Here is a 24,743-nt window from a genome sequence, read left to right as displayed (position 1 = left end):
ACTGCATACGGAGTGTATATATCTCAGTTGATTCAATACGCGAGAGCATGATCTACGTAAATATAAGTTCTAAAACAAGGTAAATTACTGACAGACAAGATGATGAAACAAGAAAATCTGCAGTCTCGTTTAAAGTCATAATTTCGTAAGTTCTATGGTCGATACAATGACTTTGTCAGCAAATAAGAGTCATTGAGTCAACTGCAGACTGACTTTTTCATACCCATTGTTAGTCCATTATTTATACACTGGATAAATGACGGATTTTTTCGTTATTTCCCGATCATGACAAGGAACATACGGCGGGTGCGACTGGTCGACATGAGATACTCAATCCTCCATGGCACCTGATCCCACCTCTGATGTTTTGGAGGTCCGTGTATGCTCTGCTCCTATTTTGTATTGTTTTATGGTCTTGATCTTGAATGCTGTTCTTTATCTCCATATGTTTTATATTTTAAACAATATATAGTAAAATAAATATACAAAATAATTTTCAAAAATATAATATTTATTTTTCAATTTTATTAACAATTACACTTTGTGATCATAAAAAAGTATATTTATGAAAATTCATTCTTATTTGTCAGTGCTTTACTTACAAATCTTTCCATAAAAAAATTGCAGTTAAGTATGACACTCCTTTTATGTAAGAGGAAGCGATTTTAAACAGATATAATAAAAATATCGTCGATACATGCAATGCAGTACAAAATATAAATAACAATACTATTTTTTCTTTAATCAGAAGGAAGACGTTCTTTTGGGAGACGGTTTCCACTGTTATTGCTACGAATTTAAACTATAGAATGCATTTTTAAAAAATAAATAAGGAAAATACAAGTATTTATTGATACAAAAAACCTAGTATAACATAAAAATACATAACTATACCGTCGTTGTCGTGACTCGTAAATAACAATTACAGTTTTTAAGTAAACGCTTACATTTTTTACGGAATTTATTATCAAAGAATCCATATATTACCGGATTAACAATAAAACTAATGATGTAAATTCGTGCCAGAAACGTCATGGCTACCAGCGTTTCCCTGTCAAGCTTGAACCAGAAGTTTGTGACCGCCATCTCTAGAACACGAACGATAACTCTAGGAAGAAGGGAACAGCAATACACTGCCGACATGATAACAAACATCCAAGTAAATCTTAAAAACCGAGCTCGCTTGCGCTGAATAAATCTTGTTTGCTTTGCGCGCTTTTTCTTCTTTTTTAATGTCGTTTCAAGGGTATTCATGCTAGATGGCACACAACTTGAATTTTCTGCTTTATCAATGTCGTCTAGGTAGAAAGTGGAGTGTGTTTTATAGTCTTTTGTATGCCAAAACATATCTTTCGTAGCAACAGTAGACAACGAAAATGTGCTCGCCGTCAGGTCTTCGGACGTGTCATCGATATCGTTGGCGGGAGTCGTTCTAATCGTGGACTGGGCCAGGGAGTACTGTCTTTTGATGCGGACGCCGACCAGTGAGTAGGACACAATAATGAAAAGAATACCCCCTACACAAAGGGCTGCTATAAACGACGAATACACACTAGACGAGGTTTTTAATGTGGGTGACAATCGTAGGCACTTTGTCGCGTTAATTCCATGTTCTATGTCAAAAAACAAAGTTATGTCGCTAAAAACTAACGAGGGAAAAGATATAACTAAGCCGCCCACAGCAGTCATTGCAATTGTTTGAGTCTGTGTGATGTGCAAGCGAGAAAAAGGATTACAAACTCTTTTATATCGGTGAAATGCAATTGCAAGCAAAATCATCCCCGAAATAGATGCCGGAAGCAAGCTTGTAAATGTCAAAACCTTGCAAGATAAACTTCCGGGATACCGCAGCGGATATCCATTTTCGATCATGTATTGACAGGACGAGGCTAGGGAAGCCATGAAATCCATCAGAGCCAGATAGGGTATGAAGCGGCGGTCGTCAAGCTTGTTGGAGAATTTGTAGTCTTTATAAACAAACAGCACCAAACAGTTACCAAAGGAGCCAAAAAGCATGAATAAAACCAACAACGCCGTGTTTCCCGCCAAAGCAACTTCTAGTTCATTTTCATAGTCCAAAGTACTATTTGTGTAGTCCAAAGTACTATTTGTGTCAACTAAAAAAATGCTAACATTAAAAGACGTGTTGTCGTACATGATTGAAATATTGCTAAGAGAAAATTCACATCTAAACAGTTCATTGTTTTATACAACTTCCTGAAGATAAAGTCCATTTCCTAAAAGTATGTACTTCCTGATGCTGAAATTCCATATATATTCTTAATTAGGGTACTTGTGTTTTACATTATTAACAATTAAGGAAATTATTCATCTATGTTTTTAACTTCCTGACAGTTTCATATTCATGATAATTTAAAACAAAATATGAAAACATCACTTCAAAATATGCATGTAATACTACATACGGAATAAAATAATTTGAATGCTTTGAAAGTACTAAATTGTTCCATAATTTATCTACATTTATACATTATTTTACAAATAGAAGGGTTATTGTTTGTTTAGGAATGAACAAAGTTTTTGTATTTTCTGTTGAGCTTTCTCGTATGATTATTCGTCCGTTCCTTTGGAAGAACAGCCGTAAATCAATGACGTCACCAGTGCCATTCCAGCTGCCCCCACCGCCACCCAGAATGACCATCCGAAGTGAAGGGACGCGTCATACGACACTTTGGCATTTTCTTCTTTAGATGATTTAATTCCGTACACGGCCGTAGCTATTCCCATGCTTAAAACTGTCAAAAAAATTAGGATACAAATCTATTAATCATTTTGATACAGAGGACAGAAAAAATAGTTTGAGGGCATACGCAACATAGTCTTGAACTTCAATTTCTTATTCTTTGTAAACTTTAAAATTTCCAATTATTGTAGGACCATTCTTGTCATTTTTAATGCCTGGCAATACTGTACACATCAAAATCAAATTTATGTCAAATAGCAGCTAAACTATAATATCATGCCAAGTTTTCTTTTACAAATTTAAGGTTTTTCATTATTTTCATGTATATATGGTCAAAACTTACGAAAGCCCAGAAGGCTCATTCGAGATTCGAGTTTCCAAATACGAGATTCGAAATTCGAGATTCAAAATTCGAAATTCGAGATTCAAAATTCGAGTTTCTTCAAGTAAACAACCAATCAAAAGCGGGTTCAACATTTGATTATTTCCCTTTATTATGTTTTTACTATCAAGAAATAGTTCAATATAATTATATCAAATGGGTCATTTGATTAAATTACAATGCAAGAAAAAGTGTTATATATATTAGAGGGAAATTTAAATAATTAATGGAATTTTGATCAGCAAAAAATATTTTTATTTATATTATAGATTCTTAAATATTAAATAGATTTCATATATCAGGAGATATATTTTTGAATTGTTTAATAAACTTAATTTTCATGCATTTCCTGTGTTAGGAAAACCACAGGTACTTGTGAAAGGTACCACCCCCTCCCCCCTCGATATTCAACCCTAAGGCTTATTTGACATTTTTTTTCACAAGTTTTATTTATTAAACTTATTCATCATGTATACAATAACAAATAATTGTAAAATCCCCAGAATAATCGCTTGCATTTATTTGGTTTTAACTTTATACATGTATGTCGATTCACACTGTCTCTACATATGCAATGTATTTCCAGGGGCGGATCCAGGAATTGAAGTTAGGGGGGCGCCAGATTCAGGCAGGGGGTCTGGGGGCGCCCGGGTGGGGGCCCAGGGGGCGAAGGCCCCGGAAGCTCTTGGATTCTAGAGGTTTTGTAGGGTAAAAATGAGGTCTACCGAGTAGACATTTAAAACATTTTCTCGACAAACTATGTTTTATGCTAACTTGGACAATTTTAAGGGGGCGCGCGCCGGGTGCGCCCCCCCCCCCTTAGAATGACTCTGCATCACGTAATAATCCCACATTTTTTCCGTAAACAGCTTTCTTTCTTGTAAAGTGGGGTAAAAGGTTTTTTTTTGTTTTGTTTTTTTGGTTGAGCACGTTTTAGAGTTTGTGTACATGTACGTTGCTTATGTCCTTGAAACCTATTGTCAGATGTTATTTAAATATATTCAAAATTATATTAATGCGCCATTTTATTCTATGCATTCAAGTACTAATCAGTGTAGAATGTAATGAAAATAAGAGCATTACAAGGAGAAATTATTGTAGCTTGAAATTCTTCAAGAGAAAATGAGTGCTCGCCCACTTGTAGCCTGCTAAGTCTTTTAATGAATTTACATTTAACCATATTTTTCAAATGTCTCCTTTGTTTAATAGTCTACAAATAAACTTGTTTATCATTGGGACAACTTCCATAAGAATTTTTAATTTTAGTTTAAACAAAAACCTGTTTTAAATATATTATTATATTAATGAAATATTTTTTATTTAAATTGTTTTATCGAAAACCAATCATCTTATAAATTTTCTAAAAATGTATCAACTGAACAGGACGCAGGATATATTGATACTTGATATCTATATGTATTGAGTGATTTCTGGGGAAAACAGATTTTTAGCAGGTGCTCTCATGAGACAAGTAAAATGTTTCCAAAGTGAAATTTAAATTAATAACAAACAAACAAATAACATAAATAGTACAAAACTCGAAATTTGGATGCAACAAAAAATACATTACATGTACAATAAAACATGATAAACATGATAAAATAATAAATAGGAACAAGTCTTTAAAACTTACACGCTGTTATAAGCAAACCCGCCACAAATCCTGCGTGGTTGCAACTAGTGCACTGGCAACATAAGGCTAAGGTAGCGACAAGTAGTGCTATGAGACACACGGCCAGGCCAACGGACATCAATCCCTGGGAAGCGATGACGTAATCTGTAAATAAATATAGCTCAATTAAATCATTATAATAGGTTGCACTCTGTAACCTATAATGGAGAACAAAAACGCGAAAAATAAAAAATATAGAGCAAGAATCTGAACTTGGCGTCGGTGCTCTTATATCAATTAAAGATGAAAGCTTAAAGAGAAAAAAATGTACACCTCAGTCATTAGCTGACATTTCTATAGAGCTTCCTAGTCAGAGTAGCTCTTATTGCAAAATTTAAGGGAATTATCTTTTTGGTACACAAATACAAATTTTCTCAGAAATATTTGTTACAATGAATTTCAAAACTTTATTCAGACAAATTTTTATTCATTTACAATTTTCTTATATATCGGTGAATATATTTTTTTGAAACTTTAAACATCTTGTCTTACCCTTGTCGGTGGGACTGTAGCTGGACTTTTCAAACACCCATTCACATTTCTGGTCATGACATTCCGCCCACAGGCCTATCGTCTTCCCTGTTTTCTCCAGCCAGTAAGGGGTGGCGAAGCTGACAATGCACGCTAAGTTGGTCACCACCAGCAAAATTAACCCCGAGATGGCGGTACAACTGTTCATTCTCAAAAAGTATGACAAAGGAAACGGCGACGAAGAACTAAACTGAACTCTTAATGTCAAAGTATAGCCAGAAAACGGCTCTTTTTTCCTCTTCAAAAGTACGGAGTTTGTTATAATTTACCAACTGCCTCAAAACTTCGCATGGTCGACCAACCACTGTGTAATTTAGCAAAGCGTTCCCCTGGAAACGACACAGATTCAATTGCGCGGAATATCTCTATATCATACAGCGTTCGTTCCTTATCTTGTGTTAATCTTCTAAAACTAAATAATCAAGAAATCCGGTAATGAAGTTCCCAGATTATAACGCTATAGGAGCCTGAGTCATAACAATCCACTCTATGCTTGCATCATACACGCCTTATAACGCATATCCACGGAATATAAAAATAACATACTTCCGGGTTCTTGCCGTTGGAGTTTGCGGAGAATATGCTAAAACTTTGTTTCTTTATTTAAGAATGGTGCGGTAGGATCGTAAAGATGAAAAGGATTTTTTTTTCCTAAGAACAATTAAGCCTTCTTGTCTCAATTAGTTTTAAGAACTAAATAAGAATTCTTAAGAGCTAAGTACTTAATTCCAGACGAAATATACTTGAGCTTACATATATATAAGTTCTCTCTTTTTTTTTTTTTTTTTTGGTTTGCTATGGATATTTTCTGGCAAGGAGAGCGAAACTACTTTTTTTCGAATCCGTGTCTCGGAAATTATTGAAACTTGATATTCTTTTTAATTTCGTTTTTCTATTTTTTGTTAATTTGTTTTTAAACACGAGTATTTCCATATTGACTGTAATATTAGGCAAACTATTGACAATTTCCTGAATAGACATAAAGGACATGTGGAAATGCGGAAATATAATGATTTATATATAGAGAGAGTTCGATATCAATCACGAAATCACTTTAAAAAAGGGATATGAAAAACTGGTCCATGAACCACAACGCTCACATGCGTCACCCCATTATTAAACAGCAGATTTGTTTCTGTGAAATGTATTACTTAAGGAATGAAGTTTATTCTAACCTATGTTATACGCGCGATATAACATAACTTGGGGCAGTTTACACACTATAAAGCGGTTTATATAAAAAAAAATGTACGCTGTCCCAAATTATGTTATATCGTTTAAAATAGGTTAAAATAAGCCTTATTCCTTATAATTTAATTTTAGTGTAGATAATGAGACAATTTTTCTTCCCGAAATAGCTTCAAATTGACCATATTTTAAGGATGTACAACACACATACCCCAAAAAATTCCTGTCGTTTAATTTTCGTTATTTTTGTATTTTTAAATATATCTACTGCATGTATGCATATTTTGGACAAAGATTAATTATTGGTTTTTGGAATGATGCGAACGTCTTTATACGTTTCATTGTTTACAAGGAGAAAAAAATTTAATCAATGAACTACTTAAACCTTGATTTTCAAAAAAACCCGGTTAGATATAAATGTCAAATTTCATTGGCTTATTCCTTTAACCATTTAACACAAAAACATAGTCATCTTTTTGATATACATATCATCAAAACAATTTTAAAAGACCTTAAACTGAAAAACTATGAATTTTCTAAGCCTTGAAAATTGCGTATTTTTCAAATTTAAAATTCTTTTGTGAAAAAACCTGTCGTTTAATTTTAGTAAAAAAAACTTTCTTTAGGTAGCTGGTTGTGATAATAGGAAACATGTTATTCGATATAACTCTTTTATCCAATCAAATGACTTGTTACAATTAAAATTAGCTTCTATTTCCATTGTGTAACTCCGCCTTTTATAGCTTCCTTGTTTGTCAAACTCTTATATAATTCACTGCGGCCCCATTCTATTGCCTATGTTAAACGTTGGTCCCTAATTGTGGTAAGCATCTACCCCCGCCCCCCACCCACCCTTTCCGGGGTCATGATTTACAAAACTAGACAAGTACGGGTGTGTCATACCAGTAAATTATCAGAGATGTTCTAAAAGGGACTACAATTTGCTTTCTTTTCATTTTTTAGGAGCAATGAAATAAAGAATTTGATACTATGCCAATAAATAAATTAAATTTTGTTAATTCTTTGGTAATTTTAATTTTAAAAGTAATATCTGTTAATTAATAAAATATTAACAAGATAATAATTTCAACTTTATCCTTTCCTCCTTTCCATCATAAAGAACTTTGATTATAGTAGAAAGGAGTTATCTTTCTTTTGTTATAAATGAATTGCAGCCATCACGTTTACATATATCATAAGCATGATAAAGCTTGATTATTTGATTATCATCATTGTTTTTTTTTTTCAATCAAAATATCAAATTATGAAAGAGATGCATCAAAATCTGTTATATATTATTTAAAGCTCACCGGGATGTATCGTATCGAAATAAAAAAGGAAATAAGAATCCCAAAGGATTGCTGGAAGACCTAGTCTCCAAAAACCACATACTTTATATTGTCAATCAGAAACTCAAGCATCTTTTTAATATCAACTTCAGAGTACTTGTGTGTACAATTAGAATGTTTTTAACAAAATAATTTTGGAAATAACCAATGACAAGGTATGTAAACTTACGAGTTCCCATTTAAAAATCAACTGTCAATACTATCAAATAGTCCAGACTTTAATTTATCGTCGGGAATAGTTGTGAATAAAGTTGTAAGTTTTGATATTGTCGATTTTGGTAAAATTTTGCGATTTCAAATTTCCAAAAAGTGTCTTAATATTTTAAGTCTTCTCATCTGATTTACACCACTCATCGAATATATTGTTGCATAATACTCTTGAATTTTCTCCTTCACTACTCTTAATATCTTAGTAAGGAGTAAAGAAAAATGCTTTGTAGAACATTTACTGAAACCAGCTAAGAATCTTTGTAAAGATGTTTGTCAAGTTTGAGAATCCAATATAGATCAAGTTCATATTGATTGTTGAGAATATTAAAAATACTTAAAAAATTGACATGTGATTTTGAAGAATTTCCTCCTTCTATAGAAAGGGATCTATGAGTATAAGTTGGATAACCACCAGTAGAATCACTAGTAAATCACAGTTCCTCTTAGAATATAATTGAGGAGTCTTAAAATAAAGACAATTTTGTTACTGCTTTGTCAGCATTAAATACTGACCGTGTTATATCAGTAATCTATCTAATTGTTTTTTCACTCCTTAATGGAATAGTTGCTTTCAGTTTCCATTCAGACAACGTGCCAATGCCTATTTTTCCATATTTTGCCAATCGCCTGGTTTAATCTTCATTAGAATCTATTATATATATTTATGAAACTGTGACGCCAGTTAAAAGATCTGAGTTTTCTAAAAGGCTCTTTTAAAATTAAATCAAAATAAGCTGAAACTTTGATGTCGAAATTTTCTGTTGCAAAATAGTCAGTAACTATTTAAAGCACAGAGAAAAAGAACATTTATAAACCTATATTGATCATATTTGTAATAAAAGAAATATAAATAAAGTCTTAATGATGCAAAATTACATTACTGTCGTCCTGTTCAATATTGTTTTCTTAAATAATACTAAATATTTGGTTGTTTCAAAGTCTTTCTTTTGAAATGGTGTTCTCAATAAATGAATTGAATTTGAAACAATTTTAATACTTTTTTAGTTTAATTGATCATGAAAGTTCAAAGGATGTATTCGCTTTAACAAAAGAATTGACCTATAGGAGAGAACAATTTCCCGGAAAAAGTGACATTTAAAAATCAGTCTTTATTTGTTGTTTTCTACCGTATATATGTCTAAATTTTTTAAATTTGTATTTTATACCTAAAATTTATTATTTACAACTTTACAATAAACCTCCAAAGTTGATCGAAACACCATTTTGTCCTTGAAAGCGTTGATTTTTGCATGAATTTTGGCCTTGAAGTCCACCAGGGCAGGCTTGCCCCTAAATAAAATTGTGATATTTTGATAGGTTAGGATGTAAGGAATAATTTAAGATAAGATTTGTTTAGGGGCACCTAACACAGGAAACTTTGATTGAGAATTTGCCTCTTTAAAAATAATCCCCCCCCCCCTTGCCACTGAAATTATCCTATATACTTTCTAAAAATATGCAAAATATACATATTTATGTAGTGTTTTTAATTTGTATTAACGGGTATATTTTTTAATTTGTAAACTGGCATGATTTAACATGTCCATGTATTAACTATACAGTATTGATAAGAGACGTACACTCTATTTTGAATTAAAGTTTTAGACAGACCTGGTACATTTTATATGACAAGTCAGTGTCTTTTTTGCTTTTTTTTTTAAATCAAACATTAATTGATCTGATAAAGAGAACAATAGCTGTGTTTCACCTAGTTCAATCAAAAAATCATCCGTGCTTCACTAGATGCTCAGCACTGTTAATTCTGATGGTTTTAGAGTAGAGCAGAACACACTTAACGAGACTCAAAGGAATAATCTAGTGTGTCAAAGAATTAATGTGTTTAGATGAAACAGGGCCGTATAGTTTGTTTATGTATGGCCAATGCTGAAATCTGAAACTCTGAGACAATTATCGCTTCATCGTCTTCACTAAGTGGTCACTGGTCAAATGTTTATTCTTTCCCAAGATATCGTTAGCTCTATTACTTGTGTGTATGAACAGGAGTACATGTACTTAATATATTGAAATCATGTGTTTTTCTTTGCTAGCAATATAGTGACCTTGTCTAATATCATACCCTGCTATAAAAACATGTTAAAAATTTTACTATAAATTGGTTATCTTTAAATATTATGGAAAAAAAAGACACAAATTCAATAAATTAATATCATCAATATTGTATCCTTTTAAACTATATGCTGCGGTTAGAATTTAAAAAAAACTAACTATAAAAGATTTAAACACTTTTTTGAAACAATTTACCGGGATTTTTTTTCTATTTTTATAAAATTTCTAGGCAAATTTTGTTGTGTTGTCAACTGCAAGGATTATGATCAATGCTTAAGTACCCGTGTACAATTTAAAGAAACATTTATAACAAAACCTTTATCTCAAAGGGTTTTTTTTATCATTCTATATATTAATCTTTTCTAAAAAAAAAAATAATAGTTAATTAAATACAAACTCACATTTTATGTATTGCATTAATTGTTTTAACAGATTTTTAATATTAATCAAAATGGAATGCAGTCCAAAATAGAGTGAATATGAAGTTTCTTTTAGTTGTCCTTCATCACTATCCCAGTGAAAAAAATATTTTATTCTTAGAAAAAAAAATCCAAAGGTGGTATCTTGTTTATATTCATACATATACCTATTGTTAAGGATTAGTTAAATACTTTAACAATAACTTAAGTATATATATTATTTAATTATAACTAAGTATTTATACTTCAGATCTAAAAAAAATTGTATATTAGTTATACATGTTAAATGCATGGTCGATCGGCAGATCTAATTGTCTAAATGTGTACTCAGTGTCCCGTCCCTGATAAAAGAAAAATAGTATTACTAAAAATACGAGTTACAGTTTCACTAGTTGATACTTCCATCATTTTATGCATATAACCGTAATTTTGTTATTATTTATTTATTAGGTTAAAGCTGAGAAAAAATGCACTATTCAGTTTCATTAGAGAGGTTTATTTTTACAACACATGCCTGATATGTACACCAATGAAATTCTTATTCCTAAAACTCAGTGTTCCAGTGTTAGTGAATGTAATTTCAAAGAGTTGAAGAAAATCTTCTTAAATTATTTCTACATAATGAAAGCTGCTAAGACCAGGGTTATATAAATTGACCTCAAGTTTTACAGATAACATCATCTTCGCTAGCCAAGGGTTTCTGATATGATACTCTCCTCATGAGAGTAGGCTATCAGAAACCCTTGGCTAGCGAAGATAAGATAACATAGACTTTTGACCTTGCTGCAGCTGGCTAAATTATTTAATCCCAAATGAACCACACTGCAATCCAAGATATAGGAAATCTGTGAAATTCAGAGTGCATGTTTCTGAAATTAACAATTAAATCAAAGATAGTTTCATTATCAAAGTATCTAACATTGAAAAGGGGGAAGGGGGATGAGCAAATGCCAATCAATAAAACAAACAATTGTATCACTATGACTCAGTACAACATTTCTTTTAATACATGTGCTAATAATTTAATAAAATATTCTAAATCAATAAAACATTTTTTAAGGTTTTTTTTTTTGGAAATATGGATTCTTATTCCTGCTTCCTTAAGATCTGACAATTAAGTGCAGGAGATGCTGTTTTCACATTATTATTTATTTTTATTATTTTTTTTTTTTACAAAATAATTATGTGGAATGTTTCTTTGCATTTAATATGTACAAACCAGATTTTAGCCTGAAATTTGTTATTCCCGAACCAGAATAATTAGTAAAGTTTTACAGTGTATATAAATTTCATTACATTTTTTGTTTTTTAAATATATTGAAACTATCCAAATCTTAAGGGAGTAAAATTTAAAATTCTAACAAGATCTAAATTCTCTCACTGTTTGAGTTCTGTTCTACAATGTAAATTACTTCAATCTTCTGACTGCAGAGACATGTTTATCTATAACACGATCAAGTCATCATAGCATCAGCACTGATCTTTACTGTCCATGAAGTCACAGGGGACAGATAGTTGCCAGAGCTGATCGCCTATAGCTAGTGTTCCATGAGCATGTATGATTGGCAGTGATTAATAACAATTACACTGTGAACTGGGGGCAGGAAGACATCAAGGTCTCAAAGTCTTTATCTTTAAAGTAAAGAATGATGCAGGAATTAGGGTTACTAGACAAATCCCTATTATAGAATCAATTCTTCGGTTTAAAGAAATACACAGTAGTACTACTATATATACAAATTAAGATTCAGAATGAAAATAGGTTCTTGTAAATTAAAGAATACATTAATAAAACCCATGAAATATTATTTGACAGCTGCATGTACTATGGAAAAGGAGAAATAAATTAAACTTTTAAAAATTTGATGACTTATATTATCATACATGTATATAAAATGTTCATTGGAGGAGTATGGGGCTTTAAGACCTATATATTATTATAATTTACATTGCAAGATATAAAGGAGAATTTTTTTTCTCAGACAAAATTTGCAAATCAGAGTTATTACTGTAAACGTGTAACATTTGGCGGTGTATTCTTTTTAGCGTTTTTGGTGGAAAGAAACATCCGCTAATTTAAGTACAACGCTAAATGTCTTAAACAAAGAACATTAAAATGCGCTAAATCAAACCTTTGCTAACTTGTTTAAATATCAATTTCCGCCAAATATTGTACACTCTAAATATAAAACATTTACAGTATTTCATTAAAATAGTATGAGAAAGATAGAAAGTGTCAATTTTGCTATATTCTTAGTACAGCATGAAAATGCTTTCATAATTCATGGGCAATTTAAAGTTCAAAATTTTAATTTAAGTTTTGCAATTTTTTTTATCGATTTTTCCAGTCTATTTAATTTTTAGATGAGACACCAAAACTTGTTACTATGTACATATTCAATTTGTTTCGACTATTCTAACTTTGCCTGAATCACATCTTTGATAATACGACATGCCGCTGTACTGAATGTGAGATTTTTCCTTCAGAAGATGACACCCAAGAAACTTGTTGAGGCTGTTTCACTGTGACTGATGAAAAAATGCTATGAACCTTTGGAGACCAAGGAATTGGAATCGTCTCTTTTATGAGGGAAAGATGTAACCGACAAAGAAACATTATTGACCTTCATCAACAATTTTGGCTTAATTTCATGGTAGAAAGGGAAATACTGTGGGTATTAACCTGTTAACCAAGACATTGTAATATGTGATCAACTGCCATTCAGTGAAAAAGCCCTTTGTGTTGATACATTAACACTGCACATTGCACATGCTTGTTCCGAAGTGAAATATTTGTTTGTTCCTGTACCTTGTTTATATTATGCTTTAAGAAAGCCTTAATTCAAAAAGTACTTTATAAAATGACAAACTGATTTTTCATATATATTTTGTAGAGTGTGTACAGATAAAAAATGTTTCTATGAATATGTACTGCATTTCATATAAAAGAGAGAAATATTTCCCAAATTCTTCATGTACGATAAAAACTGATATTATATGACAAAACACATGATAATGTTAGAGAGGGACGTTCCTCCAATGTTATTTTTAAGTGGGCTTTGTAATGTATCAACAGATATCCATTAAAAGACAGAGGAACGTTCCTCGAATGCACGGGTTGCAAGCTTCATGAGGTATAAGTAATCAACAGAAATACAACCATTTGTGAGAGGAACGTTCCTCAAATGCCTGATTTAATATGAATAAGGTATCAACATATACAAATCTGAGAGAAGAGCGTTCTTCAAATGCCTGGTTTAATATGATTAAGGTAGACATATACAAATCTGAGAGAGGAACGTTCCTCATACATGTAAGTATCATGTGTGAACAATGTTAAATTTAAGTGAGGAACGTTCCTCAATGCCTAATGTTTGACAATTCATGAGACAACCATTTGTGAGAGGAACGTTCCTCAAATGCTTGATATTTGATAATCCATGAGATGCCTACAGTAATAATTAAATTCGAGCAAGGAACGTTCCTCAAATGCCTGATGTTTGACCATTCATGAGATGTCTTCACAAACAAGTGAATTTGAGAGAGGAACGTTCCTCAAATGTCTCATGTGTTAAGATTCTTAAAGTATTTAAAAATACACACTGTATGTGCACATGTAAGAGAGGAACGTTACTCAAATGTCTGGTAATAATAAATTCATCTTAGTTTAGAGAGAGGAACGTTCCTCAAATGTCTGGTCATAACAAATGCATATGAAGGTCAGAGAGAGGGACGTTCCTCAAATGTCTGGTCATAACAAATGCATCTGAAGTGTAGAGAAAGAGAGGAACGTTCCTCAAATGTTTGGTGATAACAAATGCATCTGAAGTGTAGAAAGAGGAACGTTCCTCATATACTTAAAAAAAATCTTCAAAAAGGGAACTTGTGGAGAAACATATATGGATTTTAAGACCAAAATGACTTCAGATTGTAAACCTTGGGTGAAAAAAAGGGAATTTTGATTTTCCCTTTTATTTTTGGATTGTGTTTAATCAAACAATTAAGGGTAAATAAATCCGAATTATCTTCAGAAGTTAGGAAGACCTCTTGTGCAGAGGACAGTAGAGCATCAGCTAAAGGAATTGGATATGTAGGAGCAGTGGTTATCAATTTATTTATGGCTATCATACTCTCTTTTGATCTGATTAATCTATTTCAGAAATATGGACGTTAAAGAAAACACATGAAACCAAAAAGTAAAAAATCGGTAGAGTTTTAATGGCATCTATATGCTACTTTTGAGTGACCTATTCAGTTATGTGTCGCATTTAATTTATTATCTGAAGATATAATTAAAGCTATTCAAGATGTCTTTGTAGTTTTGAATGTAATTGATATTGCTTTGAACAGTTATTCATCTGTAACTGCTGAAGTTATATAATAAAAAGTTGCTTCTATAAAAAATTACAATAGAATTGACATATTTTTGAGTGATATTCCAGAGACGCTTTTTGTTTTGATCGTTTAATTAAACAAAAACTTAGCTTGTATTATGTTTTTATATTCATTGTTTTATTAAAGAAAGAATGTGCATTGATTTCTTTAAATTATTAATTGTGTTCTTCCCTTTATCAAAATAATCAACTTTAAAACAACCATATTTCCCATGATTCAATAGTGGATGTCACACTCACATGTCCTTTTCTGAACCATGTACTGTAGAGGTATTTTTTTCACGGGGTCATAATTCCGCGGAATCTCAATTTCTGTTTAATCCGCGTGTAGAAAATTACGCGGATTTCCTAGACTATCAATATATGCCTTGTATTTATATTAAGAACGCTTGGACAAATTTCCGCGGTTAATCTGCGACCGCGTACATAGCGTAAATTAATATCACGCGGATAAAAGTACTTCTACAGTATTTAGAAAATAATGCCAGCGAACATTGTTTAAAATTTATAAATATTTTATACCACACTCATGAACAATAAACAGTAGAAGAAGGATATGGAGATAACAAACAGTATTCAATATCAAAGTCCATAAAACAAAACAAATTAGGAGTTGAGCAAACACGGACCACAAAAACCTCTGAGGTGGGATCAGATGCCATTGAGGAGTGAGCATCCCCTGCTGAGCGGTCACACCCGCCGTGAGCTCCATGTCAGGATCGGGAAATTCAGTGTTTAAATAATGGACTAACAATTAGTAACTGAGATATACATATATATACTCCGTATGCAGGTGATGAAGGTATATTCCTGCATAAGTAAGGAAAGTTGACGATAAAAAAGTTAAAGTCATCACGTTTATCATATTGCTTAGTTGGTAGATTACCATTAACGTCTTTCTCAAGTAAAATATCCAGGTATGAAACAGATGTGTCAGACTCTGTGGTATCTTTTATCTCAAGCTCACCAGGATATATCGTATCGACGAAGGAATGAAAATATTACCATTATTAATTGAGTAGGGTTGTCAGTATTGAAGGGGAGGACTTTTGTCTTCTTGGCATTGATACATAGCCCAACTTTCTTACACTCCCGCTCTACTCTAGATAACAGTTCCTGTGCTTGGACGATTTCATCTGATAATAAGGAAATGTCGTCAGCAAAATCAAGTTCTGTAAGAACTTGTTTTGGATGTCTTCTGGATTTTCTAGGCAGTATGGTGAAACCCAATTCATTTTCATTTCCAGAGATGGCTTTTCTCAGTGCATAGTCCAGTACTATGATAAATAAGAATGGTGCTAAGGTATCTCCCTGCAAAACTCAAGCAGTTATTTCAAACATACCAGTTTCTCCATCAGGTGTTACGATCTTGGCCATGGTATTAGTATACATCTTTTCGATTGCTCGAAGAAGAATGGGCGGAATTCCATATGCCTTGAGTATGCGAATCATCTTACCTCTGTGTACATGTATGGAGTCAAAAGCTTTCCGAAAGTCTATAAAGGTAAAGATTGTTTTCAAGTTATTGGCTTTGACACCTTCGATTATTGGACGGAGGGCAAGAATCTGTGCTACTGTTGTTCTTCCAGGGCGAAAACCATTCTGATTTTTTCTGAGACGTAGATCGATGGCACTCCTGATACGATTTAGTATGAGCCGATTGTAAATCTTGGCTATGATGCATATCAAGCTGATGCCTCTGTAGTTATCAGTCTTCGATAGGTCGCCAGACTTGGGCACAGTTACAATGTTCATGAATGACCATGTATCTGGTTTGTCATTGTTGACGAGTGCATCATTACAGAAATCTAAACAAACACGATCAAAGTCACACAGTTTGAAGACTTCCGGGGAGATTTCATCCGGACCTGCTGCCTTGCCTAGCTTCAGGGAGGACTTTACTTTTCTGTATTCAGCCAGAGTGAAGGGTTCATCATTGATGTCGATATCATCGAACACCTTTGGAATTTCCTCCTCAGGCTCGTCTACATCAGGTTGATTTTCTAAGAGATTCTTGAAGTGCGTAAACCATGTGCTGACTCTCTCTTCAGGGCTACTTCCGGCTACCTGTCCTTCCTTTGCTTTTTTTCTACCAGTGATCTCATTAACGACTTTCCATGCCTCTCCATATCTTTGCTCTCCATGTGCAGTTTCAATACCTTGTATCTGTTTTGCTAATTCTTCTTCTTGTGCCAGCTTGTATGCTTGATAAAGGTTATTTACTGCTACAGACCAGAGATCTTTGTCCACGTCGGTTTTAGATGACTCATATTGCCTCTGGGCTTCTTGTGCTTTTTGGCGAGCTTCAGAGACTCTGGCGTCTGATGACCTGAGTGATTTCTTGATTTTAACTCGTTTTGGGAGACATTCTTTCATTGCTCCTTGATTGGCTTTTACAAACTTTTCGTATCTTTCGCTGTTGCTCTCATCAGTCAGAATCTGAAATCTGTTCTTAACAGCGACTGTGTATTTTTGCTGAAGCTCAGGATTGCTGGAGAACTGTTTCCAGTCGTATTTGACTTTCTGGGCTGTTTTTTAGGTTCTCAGACTGAGCTTGATCTTTGCAGACACTATTCTATGGTCAGACTTCACTGTGCTAAAGGAGTTGTACGCTTCTGCATTATGAACGCTATTTCTCCATTTTTGACGAACAAGAATGTAGTCAAGTTGTCTCAGTGTGTTGGATGCTCTACATTTGAATGTCCAAAGTTTTCCAGGGCGCTTCTTAAACTGTGTGTTTACTGCTAGTAGACCGAATTCAACGAGAATTTCAGCAAGATAGTTTCCACTTCTATTTGTTAACTCATGAAATGGATGAGGTACATGTTCAGGGCCCAGTCTAGCATTGAAATCTCCCATGAGTGCAAGGAAGTTGTGGGCTGGTACATCCTGGAGTACGTTTCTTAGCTCTGTGTAGAATTCCTCGATGACAGATTCCTCTGCATAGTTGGTAGGTGCATAAATAACTAGGATGGTTGTAAGAGGATTTCCATCAAATTCAGCCACTAGTATTCTTCCACTCTTAGATGGGACCACTTTCAGTAGAGATTTTCTAGCTTTCCTATCTAAGAGGAGTCCAACTCCACCTTGTGCTGCTTGGGATTTGTTTCTCCATCCAGATGAATTCACTAGAGTGCTTGTGTCAAACTTGATGTACTCAATTGGGTCAGAGTGTATGATGCGATGCTCCTGCACACCGAGAATTCCTATGTGTTGCAAATGGCTGCAATGCTGTTATTCCCACCTCTTATCTTCATCAAGTAGTGTGTTGACATTGTAGACTGCAATATTAGTTGTTTCATTACAACGTAAAAATGCCTTCATACGTCCACTGTTCTCAGATGCTACCCCCGAGAGTTCCGGTTTATGGCGACATCTTCATTCCGTCGCTGTTGCGAGCGACTAGCTTCAGTATTGATGGTAGGGTTCCTGCTCACTCCCGGAGCTGGAAGTATAGGATTCGGCTTACGAGACGTGTTCATGGTTGGTTTACGAAGCGATGATAATTCACTTGGGTCGCTACTCCTCAAGTGAATACTTTGGGCCGAATTGAAATGAGATCCTTTCTTCGCATCCATTCTTTGATTCAAGCAGAATCAGAAGTTTCTTCCTATGTAGATAGGTAACGCAGAAAACACTACGCCTGTTTTAAGTGATAGGTCACTAGGTATTTGTCTTGGCACCAGATCATATCCACACGCCGGTGGGTCATGCATGCCATAGACTTTAAGGGATACCTATCCCTGAGCACATGACCTCATTACTGAGTCTGCTACTAACAGCCGCGAAGCTGCGTTCCCCGGGAGGGCGGGCGAGAACCGTTGTCGTGCACTTGTGAAGATAACCTAATATCAGAACGTACTCCGACCGGTGCTCCGAGACAGCTGTGGAGAGAGCCTGACAGAACTGAAAGTTGAAAGCTTATAGGCCACCAACACCAAGCTGCTAAAAGCAAAATGTACCAAGCAACTAGCTAAAGCCAACTACAAAGCACTACTTCTATCAGCCCCTTCGTACTATAATATATATTATTGTGTGAAACTTAAATCCTATATCTTGAATTAATATGACAATTAAGCATGACTTTTCTTTATATTTGAATAGATCAATCCAAAAATACTTAAGTTTGTTTTAATTTTTTTATTCCTGTATACACTAAACAGTGCTCACTTATCAAACGCATTTGAAGCAATGGGATAAGAAGCGCCATTGATCGTACTGAAAATTCGTTACTTAATTAATAGCGGTGCACTCATTAAATCAATGTCTTTTTCAATTATTAGTAACCGACTATTCATTTACATTCATTTGTCGATTCGATAGATGTCCCTTTGAAATTGAAATGAAAGATACCACAGAGTCTGACCTATCTGATTTATATTAGGATATTCTACTAGAAAAATACATAATGGTTATATAATTATAATGCTTTATGATAAACGTGATGACTTCAACTATTCATTCGTTTATGTTGCAACCTAACCCTTAACACCTGCAAACGTGGTTTATATTTCTTAGTTGATTTAATATGCTAGAGCATGCTCTTCCTACGAACAATTTCTTAATCGAGGTAATATAACACCTCCTAACCTCATTAGCATAAATCGGAAGAATTCGGAGATAAACGTAATAAAATATGAATAAAATCCGTAAACGCCCGAACAGCTTTCCTCGCGAGAATTCAGCGAGACCAACATGCTAGAAGTGAAATTCGAGAGAGAAATTCAACATGAAAAAAGAGGTAAAACTTTATGTTATCTCGATTTATAAGATTTGTAAATTGCAAAAAGTTGAAAAACAAACGTTTCTTTACCTGAAAAGTGAAAGTAGATTTGCAGTTTCTTATTTTGTCATGTGCTATTGCACTTTAAAGTGTCAAAACAGCACCTCTCGATTTTGTAAACATGTTTCCACGTGGAAGGGAGTAGTTTATGTCGGTCAAGATTAACCCACATACATTGATTTAGTAAACAAAAACACTCGTAAGTAGAATTTGATTTATTTTTTCGATTACCTGTAGCACAAAATGCCTAAATATTTTAGGACATGTTTGTCAAATGCTGTTAATAGCATGTTTTAAATTGAAGAGAAAATGCAGGTGTGCTATAGTTCGTTCCTACTTGTAAGGTATTCTACTATGCATGCATATGCAGAGTAACGCGTATAAAAGTCATCATTCTTACTTATCAATACCCAGTGATTTGTGAGAACCATATCTGTTTTTTTTTCAAATACCAAGAGCAGACTAAATTTAATTCTATCCGTACTCGTGTGTATGCACAAGAAATTCTTCCGAATTTCCTCTACACATAAACATGTGTACCTGGATAAAGGATTCAAGGTTTCACCGTTTGTTTACATTTGTTTGCAGTTTTAATAGTGTCAGCTGTTTATATCAATCATGCAGTTCTCACTAAAGCCTACTGATCAAAATATGGTGGTTACTTTTCTAATTTTGTAATTTAATATCATAGAATTAATGATCAGATGATGTCAATTGCAGTTCTCACATACTTGTGTAACGTGTTATATATCAGGTATGAAACTTCACATATGCAGTTGTCGCCCACGTGGCGCAGTGCATAGAGCGTCTGCTCTAGAGTTGGGAAGTAAGGAGTCAATCCTTACGTCGCAAGTTCGAATCCCACTGTGGGACGTAGAGACCGGTCCTTCGGATGAGACCATATACCGAGGTCCCGTGTAGCAGTAGGTACTGGCACAAAAAAGATCCCTCCCTGCTAAATGACCCCAAATGCCGAGTATATAGGACAAAATTTGTAGCTCTCCACCGGCAAGTGGTGGCGACTCCATATGAGTGAAAATTTTCAAGAGGGACATTATAACAACATACAATCAATCACATATGCAGTTTATGAAAATTTTTGAATATTTCTACTACCACTATTTTCCATTTTAAAGTATTGCCCATCTAAAAGTAGCTACTGAAATACAGTATGAATATTATAAAACTAGAGGTACTGTACGTGAGCAATGAGCTCTGACACTAAATGATACCCATCGCTTCTCATATGAATATAATGACTGAGTCCATGTTTTGCGATGGGAAACCCCAAATATGTGGCGGATCAAAAATTAAACTAGATGCTGTCATGAGACAGTAATACCCACACTAAGGTGTTTGCCTCTAAATACACGCTCCTACATATTGGGCGGCTTTCCAAGGAAAAAGTCAAAATAATTCTATAATTTACATGTATTCATCAAAAGGCTAGATGGAAAAGTTTTGTTAAAACATCGTTTGTTATGAATTAATTTAAAATTAGTTCCTGTACTATACATGTTAACATGTAAATTTCTACATCACATTGCATCACCCATTATCATATTTTTAGATAAAACACGATTCGGCACACCGCGGCGGATTCCCACTTCAATGATTCTGTGCGTATTTTTTCATATCAATTCAACTTCGGCGCCCCAAAACTCACTGATGCTTTTGACTTTTGAATCCAAAAAATAAATATAAGTTACACAGACATGTAAGATCTTATTTATTTTGCATGCATTAAATTTGCGAATATGTGGAGGTACGGTGGGGTTGCAACTGCGCTGATTTTTAGATCTTAGATTTTACGAGAAAATATAGGGCACACTAAATTTAACTTCTCTTGAGCCTTCATCGATCCCACAAATCTGGTTAAAACACTGACGAATTTATGCCATCAAATTTTGTAACACTATCGCCTACTTTTCCTTGATTGTCAGCTTTGTCTTTTTCTCACAGTTAGGTCCCTTTTACGCAATTAATAGTTTGAGAGAGATTCGATAAAAACATGCCAAGTTTGACACTCGCTAAAACCATTTCAAAACAAAAAGATCTCCGAAATAGAACACCAAATGATAGATTGTAGTCTATGTAAACATTCCACCAATTTGTATTTGCTTCCGTTAGCTTGCGTTCGAGTAATGAGCAAGAGTTGTCTTGAAAATTTTAATTTGATCAAATTGTGTCTTTTCTTACGTCATTTTTATGGTAAGTATGCTAAACATTCTATATTCTGACGTCATTTTCGGAGTTATTACGTGATAAAAATTATAACGTGACTTCACAATACGTATATTTTTCTGATCTTTCCAAAGATATCAAGCTGAATAATTTCCGTAAAACGGTTAATTTTTTTATTAAACAGTTGCCAGAACTTTTGAAATGCCCCTCGTATATCAGACCCTGCTCCTACGTCATCGTTTAATAAATCTGATACAAAAAGTTATTTTAAAAATTTAAATTAATATCTGACAAAACAAAGAGAACTAACTCCCAAAGCCTAAGTGCATTGCTTCTTTCTGTGTAGAAAAATTACCCCAACTAATATTCTAAAGGGGTCACTTCTAGTCGTTACAGCTTTGCTAGCTTAATAGTAGTGGAGTGCGCTCATATAGACCACGGTTTGAATTTCGCGCCAATGACATCATCAAACTTTCGACCAATCAGAAGGCATCATTTGAATATTTGGTCACGTGACCTATCAAAGGAAAGGTCTGGACGAGAAGAGGTCATCCCGGGGGGGGGGGGGGGGGTCATTAAGTGCAAAATCAAAGCTACTCAAAAAGTATCGTCTGATATATCAAATGGAAGGACTTGACGAGGAGAGGTCATCCCGGGGGTGGTCAGGGGTCATTAAGTGCAAAATCAAAAATTATCCAAAGGGTATCGTGTGACATATCAAATATAAGGTTTCAACGCGTAGAGTTCAGCCCGGGGGTGGTCAGGGGTCATCAAATGTAAAATAAAAAAGTTACCCAAAGGGTATCGTGTGACATATCAAATGGAAGGTCTCGACGAGTAAAGTTCAGCCTGGGGGTGGTCTGGGGTCATCGAGTGCAAAATCAAAAGGTTAACCAAAGGGTATCTAGTGACATATCAAATGGAAGGTCACGACGAGTAGAGTTCAGCCCGGGGGTGTTCCGGGGTCATTAAGTGCAAAATCGAAAAGTTACTTAAAATGTATCATGTGACATATTACTTGGAAGGTCTAGACGAGGAGAGGTCAGCTCGGAGGTGTTCCGGGGTCATTCAGTGCAAAATAAAAAAGTAATTATAACTTGAAGTGTTGAATGTGATATCTCAAGTCTCGACAAGTGGAGTTTAACTCGAAAGTGTTCCTGGGGTCATCAGGTGCAAATTCAAAAGATAACCTTAAGGTAGCGTGTGACCTATCTTATGGACGATTCCGGGTTTTTCCGGGCCATTTGGTGCAGTATTTATGAATTTCCTAAAAGTATAAATGCTCTGAACAATCATGAATCTCTTCATTTTCAAACAGAATGGCAACGACGCTAGTCCTTCGATCTTCGGTGGGCAAACACCTGTTCCCAAGCAACAAACCTTATGATTTCACCGTCACATTGCCAAAAATGTTGGTGTTAAAGGAACAGTGGACACTAGAATTAAGTGAATTTTATATCACAACCCCTGTCAAGACCACAAAGAAGGAGCTTTTCATCTACTGTGACGCATGCGACACGTCTGTAGTGGGTGAACAATACCGACCATTGCTGAGGCGTGTTGTTTTGGAGTCCAACAAGAATCAAATCTTCACGAGACCGTACCCAGTTCCAATGCGAATCCAAGAGTTGAAAAAGATACGCCTGGAAATAAGAGATAAAGATTATGAGCATGCCACCTTCTTGAATGGCGATATAAGCCTGACTCTGATATTTCGACCCGCAGCCATGACCAGTTCCTTTGCCTAAAAACTATAAAAAGGTGATTCAAGAATAAATTGGTCACATTTTAAGAGTGTCTGCGGAAGAGTGAACATGCATAAAATCCAGTGCGACGATTGCCAAGGCTGGTTTTCCCGAAAGGATGTCTTAAAGCGGCATCAGCGAAGTGTACACGGAATGATGGGAATGCAGCCACCACCACCATCGTCGCCACCGCAGGTGATCACACCGCCGCCGCCACCGCCGCCGGAATTCACGCCGCCGCCATTCAAGCCACCGCCGCCGCTGCAGATGATCACGCCGCCGCCGCCGCCGCCGCAACTCAAGCCACCGCCGCCTCCATCAGCAACTCTTCCTTTACAGCAACGGCACCAGGACTTTGTCTTCAGGCATCCCTTTACTGCGAATATTTCTGGCCCCACGTGTTGTGGCAAGACGTATTTCTGTAAACTGCTCTTGCAACACTGCCTGAAAATAATATGGTCTCCTCCCGAGAGAATCATATGGCTCTACAAACGTTGGCAACCACTGTATGATGTCATTCAGAGTACCATTTATCCCAAGGTCGAATTTATTCAAGGAATACCTTTGGATCTGGATCAAGATTCCTTTATACATCCCAGATTGAGGAATCTCGTTATTTTGGATGATCTGATGTCTACGGCTTCCAAAGATTCCAGAATCAACGAATTGTTTACGGAGGGTAGTCATCACAGAAATATGTCCGTCATAGCCATCAATCAAAACCTATACTACAACAAAGATCCCACGCAGAGACGAAATTGCCATTACCTGGTCCTGTTTAACAATCCTGTGGACAGACAACAAGTTATGACCTTGGCTCGACAGATGTATCCCGAAAATCCTCAACACCTGCTGAGACATTTCAAAGACGCTACTTCCAAACCTTATGGATACCTGTTGGTGGATTTGAAGCCCACTACACCCGAACACCTGCGCATGCGCACTGACGTCTTGAATTCTATCAAACAGCAAGAAGCAGAGAATTTCCATCATTCTTCGAGAGATATTCCTCCCGATCGGTCGTACCACGGGTCGGTTCCTTCAACCTATCAATCCAATGATGTCTTGAATCCTATAAAACAGCAAGGAGCAGAGAATTCCCCTCATTCTCTGAC

At 34.9% G+C, this 24,743-nt stretch overlaps 2 protein-coding genes across 2 annotated transcripts; both read right to left on the bottom strand.

Moving 5' to 3' along the window:
- Positions 1–490: 490 nt before the first annotated feature.
- LOC134261355 (claudin domain-containing protein 2-like) lies at positions 491–5,820 on the bottom strand. The gene is made up of 3 exons (XM_062743794.1): positions 5,251–5,820; positions 4,720–4,863; positions 491–2,756 (listed from the first exon to the last, which is right to left on the bottom strand). The coding sequence occupies exons 1-3, from the start codon at positions 5,435–5,437 to the stop codon at positions 2,572–2,574; spliced, it is 516 nt and encodes a 171-aa protein (XP_062599778.1). The 5' UTR covers positions 5,438–5,820; the 3' UTR covers positions 491–2,571.
- Positions 5,821–17,451: 11,631 nt separating this feature from the next.
- LOC134261351 (craniofacial development protein 2-like) lies at positions 17,452–18,494 on the bottom strand. Its single transcript, XM_062743789.1, has 2 exons — positions 18,265–18,494; positions 17,452–18,139 (listed from the first exon to the last, which is right to left on the bottom strand). Exons 1-2 carry the CDS (start codon positions 18,492–18,494, stop codon positions 17,452–17,454), a joined length of 918 nt encoding a protein of 305 aa, XP_062599773.1.
- Positions 18,495–24,743: the final 6,249 nt, after the last annotated feature.

The sequence above is a fragment of the Saccostrea cucullata genome, unplaced genomic scaffold (assembly GCF_032062105.1).
Source record: "Saccostrea cucullata isolate Sc308-1 unplaced genomic scaffold, CSIRO_AGI_Scuc_v1 ctg827, whole genome shotgun sequence".
Classification (NCBI taxonomy): Eukaryota; Metazoa; Mollusca; class Bivalvia; order Ostreida; family Ostreidae; genus Saccostrea; species Saccostrea cuccullata.
Note: the sequence above shows the minus strand (reverse complement) of the source record. Positions and strands in the feature narration are given on the sequence as shown.